Source organism: Hemicordylus capensis, chromosome 2 (assembly GCF_027244095.1).
Source record: "Hemicordylus capensis ecotype Gifberg chromosome 2, rHemCap1.1.pri, whole genome shotgun sequence".
NCBI lineage: Eukaryota > Metazoa > Chordata > Lepidosauria > Squamata > Cordylidae > Hemicordylus > Hemicordylus capensis.
Window position 1 is genome coordinate 252,396,470 of NC_069658.1, and position 20,058 is coordinate 252,416,527.

Here is a 20,058-nt window from a genome sequence, read left to right on the forward strand (position 1 = left end):
CTGGACGTGGCCCACAGCCCTCTGACTAGTAGCCATTGATAGACCTCTCCTCCATGAAGTCATCCAAACCCCTCTTAAAGCCACCCAGGTTGTTGGCTGTCACCACATCCCATATAAAATGGAATGTCACCACATTCCATATAAAACCACTCCACCATATCACCTACTGCCTACCCTGGACAATGAAATGTCTCTTTCTCACAGGTCTTGGATGGTAGACTTGTCTTCCTACAGGAGAGAGACAGCACACTTAAATGACTACTTACCATGAGCAAATTAATATAACAGGCAAAACAAACAAACAAAACAACACAGGGTCCATACCCTGCCTTAATCCATGATGCCAACTCTGTCTCCATATCTGCCGTAACACCATTATAGGACCCAGTGTCATAATCTATATCAGGGATTCTCAACATTGGGTCCCCAGATGTTATTGGACTTCAACTCCCATAATCCCCAGCCCCAGTGGCCTTTGGTTGGGGATTATGGGAGTTGAGGTTCAACCACATCTGGGGACCCAACATTGAGAATCCCTTATCTATGCCATCAAGTATGTGCTCTCACCTGTCAATGGTGCTTTTCTGCTATCTACACAGAACAAACTGGTCAGTCTTTATGCAATAGTAAAAACAGACACAAATCTGATATCAGAAATGGCAAGATTCAGAAACTAGCAGGAGAATGTTTCAATCTTACACTCTTCTGCAGACTTGCTCTTTCACCATCGTTCAACAGAAGAACTTCAAAGAAGACTCTAGTGTGATATAGCCAAATTTAAATATTTAACCATTTCTGGCATTACTTTCTCTCAGGTATGAAGCCTCAGTAGCTCAGTAGCCAAGGCCCTATCCCTGATGTATCTGCAAGGCCTCAGAGTCAATTTGAGGGAGAGGGGAGGTTAGTCAGCACCTTCTTCCCTTTCTCCCAACTGGTACACCTCAGGATCCCAGGGTAACCACCAGCCCAACTCTGGAGGCTTGGTTTCCCTCTGCTGCTGCTGGCCCTCATCATCAGTCGAGCAGTGTTTAACGAGCACATCACCAGGCAGGCCCACCTTTAGGGACCCTCTGTGACCCACAGGGATGCACATGGTGTTGGCCCTGAGTCCTGAGTGAAGGCCCTGAGTTGGCCCTTCCTCCATCTCCCTGTGTGGCTGACTCAGTGCTCCCCCACCCGTTGGCATCAGCGCATGTACCATGATGTCATCAATCAGGGACATCAGGAGATGAGCGCATGACTGAGGACAGGCCCGTCCAGGTTCCTGGGTGACTGCTGTTTTGTATTTACTTATGTATGGAATTGTTATACTGTCAAATTATAAATTCTCATGACAGTTTACAAACAATTAACGGTTAAAAAAAATTAAAACATAATCAATTAAAGCAAGGGGGGATTAAAAAAAATTAAAGGGGAAGCAATTAAAATATCAACTAAACAGGCTTGTCTTTAAGGCCTTCCTAAAGGGCACCAGAGAAGTTAAGCTTTTTACTCTAGAAGAGATCTCATTCTAAAGCTCAGGGGTACCTGCAGAGAAGACCCAAGGTCAACTCACCACCAGACAAACTAGTGGCAACCAAAGGTGGACCTCCCCAATTTACCTTTACAGGCGGTGGGGTTCATGCAGAAGAAGGCATTCTCTTAAATATCCCGGGGCTAAGCCATTTAGGGCTTAATAGGTAATCACCAGCATGCACAGATGCCACTTGTCCAGGGCTTTTTGGGATGTGCACTGCCCCAGCAGGAAGCTGGAAGGGGCGGCTAAAAGTGCTCAAACTGTGCTTAGAACTGCAGTTCAGGCACATCCCTATCTCCGAGTTACCTTGGGGACCAACCTGGCTGCTGAATTTTTGCACTAGCTGAAGTCTCTGTACTTCATACAACAGCAGCTTTATGTAGAGAGCATTACAATTGTCAAACCTAGAGGTTATCAGACGGATCCATACAAAGGTAAGCATGCCTTAGGCAAGAAGAGAGACAATGCTTAGTTACGTACACAGTAAAATTCCAACATTCTCCTTCTCATTGTCTCGTTCTTCAGTTCACAAGTCCCATTGCTTCCTACAAATACTGAAATTGATCTTTAGTTAAAGGTTCCGTGAGTATGTCGGGTAACATCTCCTTTGATGTGTGGCCAAGATGGCATCAGGTGAGCAGCTCCCTTGAAGAGCTCCTGGGATTTTAAGAATATTTTCATAGTTTTAATGGAAGATTTTACCAAGGGTTTTAAGCTGGAGATGACTGCACCAAAGTGGGCTTGAGTATGAACTTTATGTGATTCTGTTACCTGTGACCTTTATGTGATTCTGTTACCATAGTTACGCCATTTTGATTCTAGCTGAACAGAGCAAGAGTCTCCTCCTGCCTGTATGTCATTTGTAAAGAATTTGATTAGTTTGTTTTGGTTCCCATCCTTTCTTCCTTGCTAGCCTTGTGAACTTGCAACATATTATTCAATCTCTATGCCTTTCCTGTTCTGGTCTACTGGTCAGGAGAGGGAACGATGCTGATAACGAAACTGCCTACTAGGGGCTGCGTAGAAAAACCTTAACAATGGCAGTGTTGTAATCCTATTGGCCTAATATGGTACTGTACTACTGGATTACCTAGCTAGCTTGTTGTTAATGATAAGCATGCTTGAAATGCATCAATCATTGTCTAAAAGTCCACGGTAGACATTCTTTAGGCTGCTGCCCTGTTGTGAAGCTATTCCTCAGGGTTGCTTTTGCTCTGCAGAGTAAAATAAAGCTTTGAACTAATCTCAGTTTCTGGTGTTTTTATTGGCTAATTGCACCAGGAAAAAGAATCTGTTTATTGGAGTTATCAATTCAACTACGTCCAAATCACTAAGTGAACAGAGGCAGGGCGACTGCCAACTAACTGTCTGATAATGGGCCACAAGAGAAGATGGAAAATTACCCCCCAGGTGAGGAGGAGTGTTTTACAAACAAAGCACCAAAGCAACGGAGAATTCACAACCTTTTACACCTGAGAGACTCTGTGAGTACTCCTGATTCCTTGGCAGTAAAGAATCGTTATGCTTAATTAGATACAGAATCCACCTTTGTGGAGCCTGTTGATTCAGTTGGAGGTAGGGATGTGTATTTCGTTTTGGATACAAAACTTTTGTGCACAAAACAGGCCATTTCGGCTGTTTCGTAGCCAAAACAAAACACCCAGTGCTCAAAACAGAAAATGTTGTAGCTGAAACAAAACATCCCTGTTTCAGATATTAAACGTTTTGTTGTTTTGGAACTCCATTTTGCAATCGTGAAAAGTCTTTCTCCTTCAGTCTCCATTTTGAGTTTTGATATCTGTTTGAATTTCCGGCCCTTCCAGCCTGCAGATTGGCCAGTGAAAGCATGGGCTGATCTGCTGGCAATTGCCTCCTTATTCCTTTTAAGGAAATTTGAGGGTAAAATTTACTCTCATTGGCCAGTGGAGCAGTGTGCATTTCATTGCTGTTTCACACTCTTGTGTGTAGATCAATTGCATTTCTGGCGGGATGTGGATGTGCATGACCTTTGGAAATCTGCCTGGTTCTATGCAAAGCTCTGCTGTTGTTGATGTGTGATGTTGATGTTATTTGGGGTGGATTTGGGGCAGAAAGGAGGCTTTGGGGGCAGAAGAGTGGGTCAGGTGGTAGTGCCCCAAAGAGTGCCTGCTGCCACCCAGATTCCAAAGGAATTGAGGAAAGAGCTGATTTTTAAAGAATTTCTGAAGTTGACATGTCTTTGGGGCAGATTCGGAGCAGAAAGGGGGCCTGAGGGGCAAAACAGTGGGTTGGGTTGCAGTGCCTCAAGGGGTGCCTGCCACAACCCAGATTCCAAAGGAATAGGGCAAAGGGCTGATTTCTTAGGAATTGTTGAAGTTTATGCGTCTTTAAGGTTTTTCCCCATAGGGAATAATGGAGGTTTCAGCAGACACATAACTCCACCTGGGGGGCACTGAGGTGGCTGGGAGCGAGTGGTGGTGTAGTGCACATAGGGTGCCAACCACCCCCATGGGTTGCTAACCCCCATGGGTTGTTTCTGAGGTGTTCTGAGTGTAGATTCTGAGTGTGCTAACGCCCATGGGTTGTTTCTGAGGTGTTCTGAGTGTAGATTCCCTGGTAGGATATGAGATTTTCTACAACAAATAATGAATCCACTCTTATATGCTATCAGAGAATCTACACTCAAAACATCTCAGAAACCAGTTAGCAACCCATGGGGGTGGTTGGCACCCTATGTGCTCTACACCACCACTCGCTCTGGGCCACCCCGGTGCCCCCCAAGTGCAGTTATAGGGCTGCTGAAATCTCCAACATTCCCTATGGGGAAGAACTTTAAAGACGCGTAAACTCCATTAAATCTTTAAAAATCAGCCCTCTGCCCAATTCCTTTGAAATAATTCTGGCAGCTTCCTTTTCCCCACTGGGCACTACCACACACTCTACTCTGCTCTGGGCCACCCCTTTCTCCCCGACATGAAGCTATACTTCTGTTGAAACTGCCATTCTTCCCTATGGGAAAAACCTTAAACTTCAAAAATTCACCAAAAATCAGCCCTTTGCCCAATTCCTCTGAAATTTGGGTGGTAGTTTCCACCCATTGGGCACTACCACCCGCACCCACTAGTTTCCCTCCAGGGCTATTTTTTAAAATCCAAAACATTTTGGATTCAGATTTTGCTATTTCGAACAAAGAACAAAATGGGGGTGTTTCGGATTAGGGCCAAAAAAAAAAAAAAGCCAACAGAAAAAAAACCAAAATGCACAACCCTAGTTGGAGGTGGACAGTGTTATAAGGAGACTGCTGGGAGACAGAGCACTTATACACAAGCAACAGCAGAGGAGTCAAGCTCTCTAACTCTGAATTCCTGGCTAAATGCATACTTAAGAATACACTTCTCATGGCAGAAACTGTAATTTCAATTTTTTTAAAAATTGAGAATGTGGGAAAGAAGAAGACATATGATCATTTTTCTAAGCTTATGCAGAGGCTACCTGCCTCAGAGGTCCAGCAAGTCCTGGTTCTTAACTGTCAGTCTGATTTCGAAGCTAAGAGAAATAGTCAGAGCCATAGAAAGCTAGGTGATAAGATTGCCATGGAAACACCCTTGGCTTCAACTATTTTCAGAGTCGGTGCCCAAAAGCAGAATGATTTTTTAAAATAAAGATGAGAACCAGGTGCAGTCAGCCACACTACTTTTTAGAGTTAACCCCTTCGGTGAAGATTTTCCAACTCGAGCTGAGCTGAAGGCCATGCTCTTGGAAACAAAATGTGCATTTCTGACATGCATTTTGCTTACAGAGAGGGCACGAGATTGCCAGAGGAGGAATACAGCCCAGCGTAACACAGGAGAAATCATGATGGGGCGAGGTCTGCGTGCTGGTGCTGGGGGTTTAAGATTCCTGCTCCCCACTCCAGCCCTTCATGCCACATGTGAGACTTGAGTCAGTCCTCACCCACAAAAGGAGGAAATGTTAGCAATGCATGTGTACTCTGATCAGTACTTGGCTATTGAGCTCACAGATGGAGCTCGAGCAGGGCTGCTCAACTTTGGCCCTCCTGCAGGTGTTGGCCTACAACTCCCATAATCTCAGACTATTGGCCACTGTGGCTGGGGATTATGGGAGTTGTAGTCCAGAAACAGCTAGGGGGCCTAAGTTGAGCAGGCCTGAGCTAGAGTATGCTACTGTTTCCCAATCTAACCTACCTCACAGAGTTTCTTGTGAGATGAAAACAGCCCCCCTCCTTGGAGCTGCTGGAAGGAAGGTTGGGGTACAAATTAAACAAAGTGCCGAAGCTGACATTCCTGTGGTGCAGGAATGAGCTCAGTGGTGAGGCACAGACCTTCTGCCTATGCTTAGAGACACTCTTGCTCCTCCTCCGGTTCCAGGGCTGTGATCTGGTATGAACTGGCTCAAGTTACCCTCTTCTCTAGAGAACATTGCGACTGAGAGCAGCCAATGCAACCACATCAGAATCATGTGATTGGGCATAACTACTGAGGATTTTTCTTGGCATGTTTTTGAAGTTTTCCCTTTGCTCACACATTTACTGTGAGGATGGAACGTTAGCTCAAAAAACACGTAAAATAATAAAGGCTCCCATTCAAAAAAACCATTACATGCATTTTCACAATGATGCCACTAGGGGGCAGTGTTTTACCATGAATAAGTGAGATTGTGCCCTCCAGACAGCCCAACTCCTGGCAACCACAGAGGCATGTGGTTTTCGTGGTAGAATACAGGAGTGGTTTATCATTGCCTTCCTCCCATGCAGTATGAGATGACGCCTTTGCCATTGTCACTGAAGTGAGCATCCGCCTCCAGCTCCTTCCTATATCGCTGCTGATCAATACAGGTGAACAACAAATATATATTTAACATCAGCAGTGATTCGAACTGACAGCTTCTTGCTCCCTAGGCAAATTGCTTCCCTGCTGCACCACCAGGAGGGGCATGGACAAGTGACCTGTGCAATATACATGATGAAATGAACAGTGCTGCAAGTCTTTCAGAACAAATAGGTTCTTAGCAAAGATGATCATAATGTCAGACTCAAAACGGCTGGAATCCTCTTAGATCACCTCCCTGATCTTAGGAATAGTTGCTGCTCTTTACAAGGAGTGCCATGCAGTGAGGCAGCACCTTGGTTTTATTGACTGATTGATTCATTGATTGACTGCTTATTTGTTTATTTCAATTTGCAGCACTGTTCATTTCATCACGTATATCGAGGGAGACTGTGCTGGGGGTGGATAGGGCCAGTTGCTTTCCAGCTACTAAATAAAGGGAATCACCACATTTAAAAGGTGCCTCTTTGCCTAGTTAGCCGGGGTTTCAGTTTGCTGGTCCACATCCAGGCAATCACTGCCTCCAGCCCCCCATTTCAGTACACCCACCGCTTCCCTAGGATCTGATGTCAAAAAAAGGGTAGAGCTGAGTGTCATCTGCTTATTGATGACATTTCAGTCAAAACCTCCTGATGACCTCTCTCAGTGGTTTCATGTAGAAGTTAAACACCATGGGGGACAATACCGAGCCTTGCCAGACCCCATAAGCCGGAAGCTTAGGGGTCGAGCAGAATTCTCCCAGCACTACCTTCTGGAACCTTCCCCCAAGAAAGGACTGGAAACACTCCAATGCACCACCCCTGATCTTTATACCTGAGAGGCAGTCCAGAAGGATACCGTGATCAATGGTATCAAATGCCACTGAAAGATCCAGCAGTACCCACAGGGACCACTCCCCCTATTTAGTTCCTGGCATAGGTCATCCACCAGGGTGACCAAGGCAGTTCCAGTCCCAAACCCTCCCAGGGCGAAAGCCAGATTGGAAAAGGTCTAGATAATTCATATCACCCAAGACCCTTTGCAGCTGCACACACATTCTGTCATCAGAGAGCCAGCGTGGTATAGTGGTTAGAGTGCTGGACTAGGACCAGGGAGTCCTGAGTTCAAATCCCCATTCAGCCATTATACTAGCTGGGTGACTCTGGGCCAGTCACTTCTCTCTCAACCTAACCTACTTCGCAGGGTTGTTGTGAGGAGAAACTCAAGTAGTACACCACTCTGGGCTCCCTGGAGGAAAAACGGGATATAAATGTAATCATCATCATCATCATCCTGGAAAAGGAGAATATTTGAAACAGGCCGATAGTTCTCAAGGTTGGTGGAATCAAGGTTTGACTAATTGATGCTCAAAATGCTGGAAGCACAATTCTAAATTACACAGAATCCTTTTAAAATCATAGATATCCAAAGCTTAAATAACAACACAGGATCTACATGTGCAGGCTGATGAACAACACTCAGATTTTTTTACCAGGGGAGGTCTGTAGCTCAGTCGTAGGTCAGGGCACATGTTGAATAGCTAGTTATTCAAGTGGGTGAAAGAGGTGGGGTTTTCCAAATCGAAGGTGACCAACTAGCTGTCAGTGTTTTAACCATGACTGTGTGGTGTTTTAACCAGTCCTGTGAGTATTTTAGATCAGCTTTCCACTTGATGCTGGTTTCACACCAACAAGGGCCTTGAATAATTTCCCAGAAGGGAAACGCCCTTCTGAAAAAGGTTTAGGAGAAAATGAAAGTAAAAGCTTTACTCTTGTTTTCCAGGGTGGCAGCTATGGCAGCTGAGGGTGCCTTCAAGGAGCTCAGCGATGAAGCTACTTGTCCCATCTGCCTGGACTATTTCAAGGACCCAGTGACCATTACAGAGTGTGGGCACAATTTCTGCCAAGCCTGCTTGTCTCAGTTCTGGGGGGAGACGGACAGGGACGCGTCCTGCCCTGCATGTAGGGAAACCGTTCAGCCAAGGAATCTCATCCCAAATCGGCAACTGAAAAGTGTTGTAGAACTAATCAAGAAACTCAGTCTTCAGGGGGGAAAGGGGACAGAAAGAAAGGAGAGTGTGTGTGAGAAACACGGCGAGCCCCTGAAACTCTTCTGTAAAGACCATGAAAGGCCCATCTGCCTGGTTTGTGATAAATCCAAAGAACATGAACATCACAAGGTGATTCCTCTGGAGGAGGCTTCTGAAGAGTATCAGGTATGGAATCATTGTGAATGATTCTCTTTCTCTGACTATTTCTAATAAGACCCTTAAGATGCACCTGTTTTCTCAGGCTTTTAATTAATTTTAATTGATTTTATATCATAATTGTTGTAATCACTTTATCCTGTTTTTATATTGTATTTTAACATGTACACCACCTAGGGATGTGCATGTCAGGTGGTATAAGATAGATAGATAGATTTTAAACATTTTAATGGGAAGCGGAAATAAAAGGCTGAAGTTGGTTACTAGGTCCTGGTTCCTTATCTCACCCGCAGCTTCATGGGCTTTCTACATGGGAAAGTAAAGTGTACATCCCCCTGTCTGCCAGAGCAAGGTTTGTGCTATCCCCCAAATATCCACCTTTGTGACCAGAAGACTCTGGTCCTCTTTGAGATGCACGATTCTGTCTGACCCAAAGTGTTCTTTTTGTACAATTTGCTTTAAGATGTGAAACCGCCCCCGCCCCCCACTGCCCCCAAGGCAACACTAAGGAAAAGGGAACTGGGAACACACAAAAATAAGCTTTGGGTTACTCAAATGAAAGACCCACAGTACCAAAATACTGTCCTTGAGGAGACACCCCATCTTTGTGTCGGGCCCAACGTTCTTTTTGAACACGGAGGCATCAAGCACTCTGCCCATCCCGCAACAATACTTGCCAATAGACACTTACGGAAGTGACAATGTGCATCTAAGCATAATCTTTGGGCCATGCAAAATGATATCCTCTGTCGCTTGGATTGGAAAAGGAAACTTGCAAACCTTTCCCCATGGAGTCCCAGGAAATGGCACCTTGAGGGTGTGGGGCAAAGCAAATCTTTGAGGGGGTAGAAGGGTTCATTTTGGTTTGCTTCGCTGTGGGTCCAAGCATGTTGAATCCAAATGTGCCCCTGAAGCTTGGCTCAGTCATGCTATGGAACTCTGTGGTATAGAGATTCACAGGGACTTGGGGAATCCTCCTGAAAGGCACAGGAACACGGGGCAGATATCAAGGATAGTATTCATTTTGCCCACCTCTCTCAGTTTTGATTTGATATAAAGGTCGTACACACAACTGTGGGTTGGGCAGGGAGGGCAGGTGGGGATGGGGAAGACACAACATTCCTTTCCCCCCAGATGAGCGATTCTTTCCTCTTTGACGTGCCACCGTGCACCCACTCAATCCACGCTGCTCCGTGCAGTAGGGATGTACAAACCAGCTCAAGGTCAAGCTGGTTCACCATCGAACTGGTCCAGCTCGACGGCTCACTCTCAAGCCAGACCGGGCCCAGTTCAGCTCAATGTCAAGCCAAACAACAACAACAACAGCAACCCAGGCTGGCTTGGGGCCAGTTTGGGGATTCTAAAGTTTAAAAAAAAAAAAGCACTCACTGCCAGGTCTAGTGGCCTCAGGGGATGCTGCCACAGCCACGGAGGGGGAGTCTCTGCAGCTTCCCCCTCCCCCCGCCGGCCTCCCCCCCCCCAGTCTTCTAAGGGCAATTTTGGCCCTTTCTCTGGTGGTGGACATTTTGGAGGCTGCTGGGCATGTGTCCAGGCCATTTGCATGGCTGGGTCACGACCTATGCCACGCAAATGTCCAGGGAACATGTGCAATGGTCTCCTAAATGGCCGCCACCACCAGAGAAAGGGCGGGAATGAACCACAAACAGGCCAAAACAGCTCTTAGAAGACCGGAGGGAGGCTGGTGGGGGAATGGTGGATACCTCCCCCCAACAGCCATGGCAGCACCCCCCAAGGCCACTGGACCCAGTGGTATTTACTTTTTAAAAATTTGTTTTTTGAAAAAAATAGAACCCCTGAACCACTCAGATTTGAGCTGAGGTTGTTTGGGGGCACAAAACCAAACATGACCAGTTCGGTTCAAATTTGGACTCAAACTGATCCGGACAAACTGGTTTTGTACATGCCCCTACCATGCAACATGGATCTTTGAAGGCCAGGACTCATTTCCCAGCCTCCAGAAAACCCACAATACACCACATGATGAGCACAGTGCACTGGGTGAGTTCCCCATGAGTCGGGTGCTCAGGGGCATAGCAAGATTGGATTGGGCCCAGAGACAAGATTCTAAAATAGCCCCCCCACTCCAAAGTCTAGGGCCTCCACACCCCAGGCTCCCAAGTATTTAAGTCTGATATTTCAAAATAAGTATGCTGCCTGGAAATACATTTCACTGAATACACACATGCACACTTCACAATATATAGTGATATACATTGAATACTATATATATGTGCTACTTTTAATGCCTAGAACACACTAGAAACATTAATTATTAAAATGGGCCCCTCGCTGCAGATTGGCAAAGGAGACTTTCAACCATGCAGTGTCAGTGAGCCTATGTATGTTTTCTCAGAATTCTGAACATTTATAAATGAATGAATGATAGAATATAATATTGTTTGTTCCAGAGGTTTTTGTAATTTTCTGCCATGAAACAAGCCACTTATAGGACTTTTTAGATAGTAAAAAAAAAAAAAAAAAGCCCGCAAATTTTCCAATCTGTTTCAAATTAAATATTCAGAGATTTCGAAGTCTCCACCCTCCCCCCCATATCAAAGCCCTACAGCAAGCAAGCAGATCCCTATATATGGGGTGGGGGGTAACCACAAAAAAGAATTCACTGGCAAAGGCTAGGCAGAGGGTCTGAAGAGAACTGTGGTGGGCAACCCCTGCTAACTTGGCAAAGAGGCACCTTTTAATGTGGTGATTCTCTTTATTGAGCAGGGGGAGAGTGACTGGCCCTATCCACCCCCCAGCACAGTACCTCCAGTGACTGTTGCTGGTGTCTATCTTATGTTTCTTTTTAGATTGTGAGCCCTTTGGGGACAGGGATCCATCTTATTTATGTATTATTTCTGTGTGTAAACCACCCTGAGCCATTTTTGGAAGGGCAGTATAGAAATCGAAGAAATAATAATAATAATAATAATAATAATAATAATAATAATAATGGCAGTCAGCGCTGGCCACTCTGCCTGCCTCCTTCCTTCCTTTGGCACTCGAGTTCAGGCTTCATGGAAGCCTGCATGGAGAACTCTCTGGAAGCCCCACCCACCCGCCAATCAGCTGAGAGGCGGAGAGAGAAGGAGCTCTAGCAGCTTGCAGACCGCTTAGATTGCCGGCCAGGAGGGCAAGTAGGAGAGAGGGAGAACAGGGCACGGGGGACTGGCTGAGTGAGGGGCCTTGGTGCTGGGTAGGTGGGCCATGGGGAGTCATGTAGCATGTCTCTGGGGGGCCTCTCCAGGCAGTGGGGTCCCCAGACAACTGTCTCCCCTTGCCGGATTGTAATTACGCCCATGCAGGTGCTCTAGGTGCCCGACTCTGTGTATGCTCGCATACTCCCATACACACGACCCTGGACCTGGGGTAAAGGGCGCGCTCATGCCCTTATGTGCCCATGCAGGCACGGTTCTGTTCTTGGGAACTGAGCTGAAGAGACATACACACGGTGGAAGGTGAATAAATGACATTTTAATCAGAGAAAGATAAAGAGTTGAAGGGCTTACATCCCTTGAAACACACACTACTGGGGATTTTATTTTTCTTTATTGTTTAATATATTTTATACCACACACTACCAAAGTCTCTAGCTAGTTTACCAAAAATAAAAATAAAAATCAACACATTTAAAACATATATAAAATTAACACTTAAAATAATCAATAACATTCAACTATAAACATCAACAGAAAAGCTTGGCTGAAGAGAAGTATCTTCAGTTGTTTCATTAAAAAGCCATCAGGGATGGAGCAACTCTAATCTCAGCAGGAGGTGTGCTCCGTAGCCCTGGGGCAACTATAGAGAAGGCTCACCTTTGAGTCACCATCGGACAAGCCAGTGGCACTCCTACAAACCTCGCCTGATGATCTTAATAGGCAGCAGGGTTCATAAAGAAGAAGGTGTTCTTTTAAATACCTTGGGCCCAAGCTGTTAAGGGCTTTATAAGTGATAACCAGCACTTTGTATTTTGCCCTGAAACCTACTGGCAGCCAGTATAGTTCTTTCATAACAGGAGTAATATGTTTTCTTTGGGACAACGTGGAGGCAGCATTCTGCACCAATTGACATTTCTGGGCTACATACAAAGGCAGCCCCACAGAGTGCTTTGCAGTAGTCAAGCCAGGAGGTGACATTTTCACACAACGCATAATCAACTTGTGGAATTCTCTGCCACAAGATGTGGGGACAGCCAACAACCTGGATGGCTTTAAGAGGGGTTTGGATAACTTCATGGAGGAGAGGTCTATCGATGGCTACTAGTTGGAGGGCTATAGGCCACCTCCAGCCTCAAAGGCAGGATGCCTCTGAGTACCAGTTGCAGGGGAGTAACAGCAGGAGAGAGGGCAGGCCCTCAACTCCTGCCTGTGGGCTTCCAGCGGCATCTGGTGGGCCATTGTGTGAAACAGGATGCTGGGCTAGATGGGCCTTGGGCCTGATCCAGCAGGGCTGTTCTTATGTTCTCATGACCAGCATGTGCACCACTATCACAAGAGCACACTCTTCCAGGAAAGGGCTCAGCTGGTGTATCAGCCAAAGCTGATAGGAAGCGCTCCTGGCCACCACCTCCACCTGAGATATCCAAGAGAGTTGGACCCAGAAGTAACTCCAAACTGCGAACCTGTTCCTTCTGGGGGATCCCATTGCAGTAGGGGATGTGGCTCTTTTTGGTGTTAGTCCAGGGCATTTACACGCCAGTCCATCAGTGAGATCCAATTAGCACTCTAAAGGGGCTGCCTTTTATAGTTGATTGCATATAAACTCCACTTGCTGGCGAATAGACCCACATGAGCAAAGCATGACCAACACAGGTGTACTGAGAAACATTATAATGAGCAAGGTTCTCACACAGAACACTGATAAGGCGATGCAGCCAATAATATCACTAACTGAAACAAGGGGCTCAAGAAGAGATGAAAGAGAGAGAGAGAATGCTTCATACAAGCCAGTAACTCTCAAGCAAGCAAGATGGCTGCCCTGTGCTTCCTACACAGGGACTGGCACATGCATTACACTACATTTCAAGGCTGAGATCCTGACACAGACACTAAACATTCCCTCCTCGTGATACAATGGTCTTGTGCAAGGGGATCTTTCCCTACCATGTCAGTACACTGAGCTTTAACCCAGGTTAAAGCCTGGGTAAAAAAAAACCCGGGCTACCAGCGGAGGCCACACCAGGATCAGCCTCAATCCTGGTGCTGCACACGAGCATCCCTCCCCAGGTAGGGCTGCCCTAAGCTAGGTAGGGCTTCTTGTGTCTCCAGCCTGATAGGAAGTCTTAAAAAAAAACAAAAAGGAACCAAATCTGAACTTTTGTTTTCTTTTTAGGCTCAAATCTGCAGCCATTTAAAGATTCTGAAGAAGGAGAGAAAGAAAATTCTGATGTATAAATCTAATGCAGAAAAGGAAAGCCGGGAGTTGCTTGTAAGTGTCGCTAGACTGGGAAGTTAAAACCCCGTGAAGGAAAGTAGGAACTATTCCTAGTTTTCTATGTTGTGTCTGATTCCATTTCATTGCTTGCTAATGCAGAAAAAGAAGGTGGAGATTGTTGTCTGGTTGTATCAGCACGTGCTGACACATTCTCTTTTGAAAAGGCACTTTCAGCAGGTTGTGTGAATGTGTCTTCATCTAACTTCTATGACTTACATTGCTTTATCATGTCAATGCCAATTCACCTATGCTATCTTGTTATATGCACACAGAATTCTGATTTGAAACTGAATACACCTTAAGTAGGAAGTTCTTTGACACAACTAAAGAATAAGTGAGGGAAGTAGGCCAATTCCACTCCGTGGTGATTCACTTTTATTTAGCAGGGGGAGAGTAACTGGCCCTATCCACCCCCAGCACAGTACCTCCAGTGACTGTTGCTGGTGTCTATCTTATGTTTCTTTTTAGATTTGAGCCCTTTGGGGACAGGGATCCATCTTCTTATATTTATTTGTTATTTCTCTGTGTAAACCGCCCTGAGCCATTTTTGGAAGGGCGGAATACAAATCAAATAAATAAATAATAAATAATAATAAATCTCTTACAAAATGGAGATGAATACTATAGAGAGTTCCTCTTACATGGTTAGTCAGGTTAACTAAATTTAACCTCCATTTCCAGAAGTTGTTCTTTCCTCTTTTCCCCGCCCTGCCCTGTAAAAGTGGTATATTATGCTAGCAACTCTGTTTAAGAATGTCTGCTGAGGTGGATGGGTAGGAATTGCGGGGGGGGGGCGGTCCTTGCTGCCCTGCTTTAGGGCTTTTTACAAGTGTGGGGATGGGATGGGTACTGTGGGGAAAGGTCCTGGACTAGAAGAAGTGAAGCAGTGCTCTTACTCATGAATCTGATGATGAGCAAGTGGAGCCTCCACATTCACAGGCAATTAACCTGTGACATAGAACCTCCATCTCCAAAAACGGTCTACCTCAGTCAGAATACAATTCATTCTTTGTTGGTGGAGATAGGGTTGGTATTTCCTTTGTGTAATTCTTTCCCTTAAGGCCCAACCAGGTGCTTCAAGGAAGCTTCAAAGAACTGCAAGAAAGAAATACACCGATCCCCACCAACCAAGAATAACTATTATTCTGCTGTAAACTGCTTTTAAACATAGAGGTTCTACTTGCACCTTAAATTGCCAAGTAATATAGGTGCTCCACTTGCTTGTTATGTGTAAGAGCCACTAATATATTTTTCTTTACCTCTGCTAAACAGGTGGAGCCTCCATATTCAAGGAAGTTTACCAGTGAAATAGACCTTCCATATTCAAAGGCAGTCTACACATTTATTTTTGATTGATGGGGATGGAAGGAGTTCCTTCCTGTACTTTTTTGACGTTCTTTCCCACAGGGCTTAGACAGATTCCTCAAGGAACCTTCCAAGGAGGTGCAAGAATAAAATACCACTCCTCATTTGCACCAATGCGGAATAAATATTATTCTGATGTAGACTTCCTTGGATCATGGAGCTTCGACATGCAAGGCAAACTGCCTGTGAATCCTCATCATGAGTAAGAGACATTTTTCCTTACCCCTACTGGACATGTGGAGCTTCCATATTCACAGGCAGTTTTTCTTGCGATGTAGAACCTCCATGTTCAAAGGCAGTCTTCATCAGAATACTGTTGATTAGTGATTGGTGGGAATGAGAGGCAGTTCCTTCCTGCACCTCCTTGAAGGTTCCTAGAAGAATCTGGTTGGGGCCTGTGGGAAAGAGTATGCTGAACTAGGAAAAGTGTAACAGGGGCTCTTACCCTTCTGAACAATTGATTGATTGATTGACTGATTGATCAAGTCCCCCTGCTAACTTGGCAAGGAGGCACCTTTTAACATGGTGATTCTCTTTATTTAGCAGGGGGAGAGTAAGTGGCCCTGTCCACCCCCAGCACAGTACCTCCAGTGACTGTCGCTGGTGTCTGTGTTATGTTTCTTTTTACGTTATGAGCCCTTTGGGGACAGGGATCCATCTTATTTATCTTATTTATTTGTTATTTCTCTGTGTAAACCACCCTGAGCCATTTTTGGAAGGGCGGTATAGAAATCGAATTATTAATAATAATAAGAAGAAGAAGAAGAAGAAGACGAAGTGCCAATTGGAGTCTTCATTTTCACAGGCAAACTATCCCCTTTTAGAGAAAGGTGCCCTGGGCATGGGGTGGGGGTGAGGATGTGTGCTCTCACTGCATGCACATATCCTCAACATGTGTTGTTGACTTGTGGACACACCCTAAAATGCAATCAAGGCAAGCTCTAAGACAGGTACATTAATTTGGTGAGTTCTCTTGTCTTGGTATTCCATATGAACAGTGATTCGTGTCTTTTCCTCTAGCCTGTCCAGAAGGAGTCTTCTTCTAGTTCAAGAACAGAGAAGATAGTTAGGAAACTATTGTGGGGCTAGCATTCAAATCCCCAATTACAACTGGATTAAAGTGTGCCAAGTCGATTTCGACTCCTGGTGCCCACAGAGACCTGTGGTTGTCTTTGGTACAATACAGGAGGGGTTTACCATGGCCTCCTCTCGCGCAGTATGAGAGGATGCCTTTCAGCATCTTTCTATATCGCTGCTGTTCGATATAGTAGCAGCGGGGATTCGAACCGGCAACCTTCTGCTTGTTAGTCAAGCATTTCCCCGCTTTGCCATTAGGTGGCTCTTAGCTGAGGGAAATCCAGACTCCATATTGCTATTATTAGCTAAAGTATTTTTCCTGTTTGGACTGGTTAGCTTTTACCAGTCTAGAATGTAAGATAAATATTAAAGATCAACAAGCATGATCTATTGATGGTGGCTAGTTTTGATGACTATCTCCAGGGGCATTGCTAGGTCCATAGCCTTCCTTTTGATAAGCCAGTGTGGTGTAGTGGTTAGAGTGCTGGACTAGGACCGGGGAGACCCGAGTTCAAATCCCCATCCAGCCATGAGACTTGCTGGGTGACTCTGGGCCAGTCACTTGCTGGGTGACTCTGGGCCAGTCACTTCTCTCTCAGCCTAACCTACTTCACAGGGTTGTTGTGAGGAGAAACTCAAGTATGTAGTACACCGCTCTGGGCTCCTTGGAGGAAGAGCAGGATATAAATGTAATAATAATAATAATAATAAAAAATAATAATAATAAAAACTCAATCATATCCCCCCAAGAATAATTATGGATGCTTTTTCAAGTCTCTAGACATCATCTCATAGTGTGCAGGAGGAGGCAATGGTAAACCCCTCCTGTATTCTACCAAAGAAAACCACAGGGCTCTGTGAGCGCCAGGAGTTGGAATCGACTTGACGGCACACTTTACTTTAATATTATCACACATCACCTATGAAGGTGGAAGTAGCAGAGAGCCTGGTGAGGCTAGGAGCTGTCTCCTATGCTCTGTGCAAAGAGGTGTTTATTAAGGCAAATTTAAAGTGCTGTGAAATGCCTGGAGAGCTGGCAAGAAAAGAACATACTCATTCTCTCCATTTGTAGCCTGTGCCCTTACCCTGATGAAGCAATGAAAAAATATGCTTCAGTCCCACAGAAAACATGAACTTCAGAAAAGCTTACCCCAGTGCTGAACTCTAACAGGATAGTGAAAAGTTATGGTCTGACCATCAGAAACATTACCCATCAGGAAACCTGACCTTGGCACTGGAGTCTGACAGACATTTACAGTATAGTCCATCCTAAAACACCCATCAGAAAAGCTTGCCTCTGTAATTAATCTGACAGATTAATGAAAATTTTCAGTTTTGTCCATCATAAAACATTATTCATCAGAAAAGCTTGTCCCAGTATCGAAATGTGAATGGGCATTGGACAATACTGAAATCTGACAGAATAATGAGAAATTATGCCCTAGTGCATCAGAAAACATTACCCACTAGAAAAGCCTGCCCCGGTATTGAAATGTGCATGGGTGCTGAAAATGTTCAGTCTAATCCATCATAAATCATTACCCATCAGAAAAGCTTGTCCAGTACTGAAATCTGAAAGGGTAATGAAAAATTACATTGTTGCCCATCTGAAAACAGTACTGGGTAAGGAAATCTAAGAAAAAAATTTCACCTGGGGCTGAGATTTAGGGTTCTAAGCAATTCATTGGGGTGCCCATGCCCCATGGGCCATCCCTAATGACACCTCTGGCTACCTCCAAGATCAGAGGAGGATGACTGTGATGAATGTGAGTTACAGGAGAGCAAGAGCAGGGGAGGGGCCATGCTGGTTTGGGGGCTTCCCACCCAGAGGCAAACAGTGGGCCCCTGTGGAAAACAAGATTCTGGACTACAGTAGATAGGCCTTGGGCTGATCCAGCAAGGCTGTTATGTTCTACACATGGCCCAAATTCTACTTTAAACTGGTATTTGTGCCATGTATAGAATAGCAGTTTGGGGAAACCTCCCCCCACCCACCCATGTGGTGAGGAAAAGGCACCCCAGCACACTGGAAGGAGAGGAAGCACATGTGTGCTCATGGTGTGCACACACCCTTATTGCATGTGGTCAGCCGGCAGATGAAAGCTTCCCTGAAAGTTCAAGGATGCTTGTTGGGTGCTCTGCCATCCCAGACAATTGGCAGAGATCCAGGCATAGGCGGATTAAAGGAGGGGGAGTAGAGGCGGCTGCCTATGGCGGCAAAATCCCCCCAGCGGCATTTTGAGAAAATATTTCACTGTCTGTGTCTGTCTGTGACGTGTTTGATTTGCACCTAGCAGTGGCGGCAGGGCAGATGGATGGCAGTAGCAGTCAGCAGCACAACGCAATGTTGGGCAGCAGCCAGCAGGGGTCTGTGCCTTCGCTTGGGCTGCTGCCTGCTGCGGGCAGGAACTTCCGAAGGAACTTCTAATCTGCCTGCGGAGAACACGTGCACTCATGTGAAGCGGACTCTAGTTAATGGAAGCGATAGCACTATAATTGCTTTAGTCTACCCCTCTGGAACTGCAAGACTGCATTGTTTCTTTTATCACTTAATGAACTTGCCAAGGCAAGTGTTGAACCAGCGATAAAACTCAACTCCTATCCTTTACTCGGATGCAAAGGGACTGGCTTATCTTGGCCACACTTTTTGTCCCTATCACTCAGAGTGTGGATAGGTGCATTTTCCCTTGGTATGAGATTCTCCAAATTACGGGCAAGACTCCTTCTTAGCCCTGTTCGATTCTCCCGAGGAGCTGAGTCTATTGGCTGTGTGCATGCAATGGGTTGGTTTGAAAAGAAAGATGAGAAAGAGGGATGGAGCTTCACAAGTGGAGACGAACTGCAGCCTGGGGGGTGGGGGTGGGGGCGCAGCATGACAAGCACGCTTATATATTTTCTCTGCCCAGCTGCCTTTTAGGTGTGAAATTGCAAGTAGCCCCTGCTGCAGAGAGAGATTGGAAGAGGGGGAAGGAAAGATAAAGGGGGTTGGGAGGGGGAAAGGCAGATAGGTGGGTAGCTGTGCATTTACAAAATGCAGAGGGGTGGGAGGTGAAAGAATGGAAGGGGAAGGAGGATGGAGAAAGAGGGGTGTGAGATTTTTGATGTTGAGAGAACTGGACCTGGAGACAGGGGAGTAACTATAATGGGGCAAGGGGAGACAGTTGTCTGGGGGCCCACTGCCTTGGGGAGCCCCCCAGAGGCAAGTCACATAACTGACTCCCCCAGCCGCGCACCCGCCCGGGCTTCCTTCAGTTGTATTCATCCTCCGAAACTGATGTGAGTGTTAAGACCTGGAGCTACCTCAACAGCATGTCTTTCTCTAGTACAATTAAATGACTTGCATCGTCCAGAATTTACAAAACCTTAAAAAAAATAATTTAGGATGATGTTCTATTGTGGCACATAGGAAGTGTGTGTGTGTGTGTGTGTGTGTGTGTGTGTGTGTGTGTGTGTGTGTGTATAACACTATGCTTTTTGTTTATTTATTTATTTTATTTTATTTTTGCATTTTTATACCGCCTTTCGTTAAAAGATAGCCCCAAGGCGGTTTACAAAAGTTAAAAACATACAATAAAAACACAATAAAAACATCATGCTAAAAGTATAAAAACATATAAAAACAGGCATAAAACAATACA

General features: G+C 45.4%; 1 protein-coding gene across 1 annotated transcript in view; it reads left to right on the forward strand.

Annotated features, from left to right (window-relative positions):
* The first annotated feature begins 2,892 nt into the window (after positions 1–2,892).
* Positions 2,893–20,058, forward strand: part of LOC128345289 (E3 ubiquitin-protein ligase TRIM7-like) — a 38,086-nt gene continuing 20,920 nt past the window's right edge. The window contains exons 1-3 of the mRNA XM_053297073.1: positions 2,893–3,000; positions 8,104–8,536; positions 13,877–13,972. Coding sequence (XP_053153048.1) covers positions 8,114–8,536; positions 13,877–13,972 — 519 coding nt within the window. The 5' untranslated portion in view covers positions 2,893–3,000; positions 8,104–8,113. The remainder of the gene's footprint in view (positions 3,001–8,103; positions 8,537–13,876; positions 13,973–20,058) is intronic.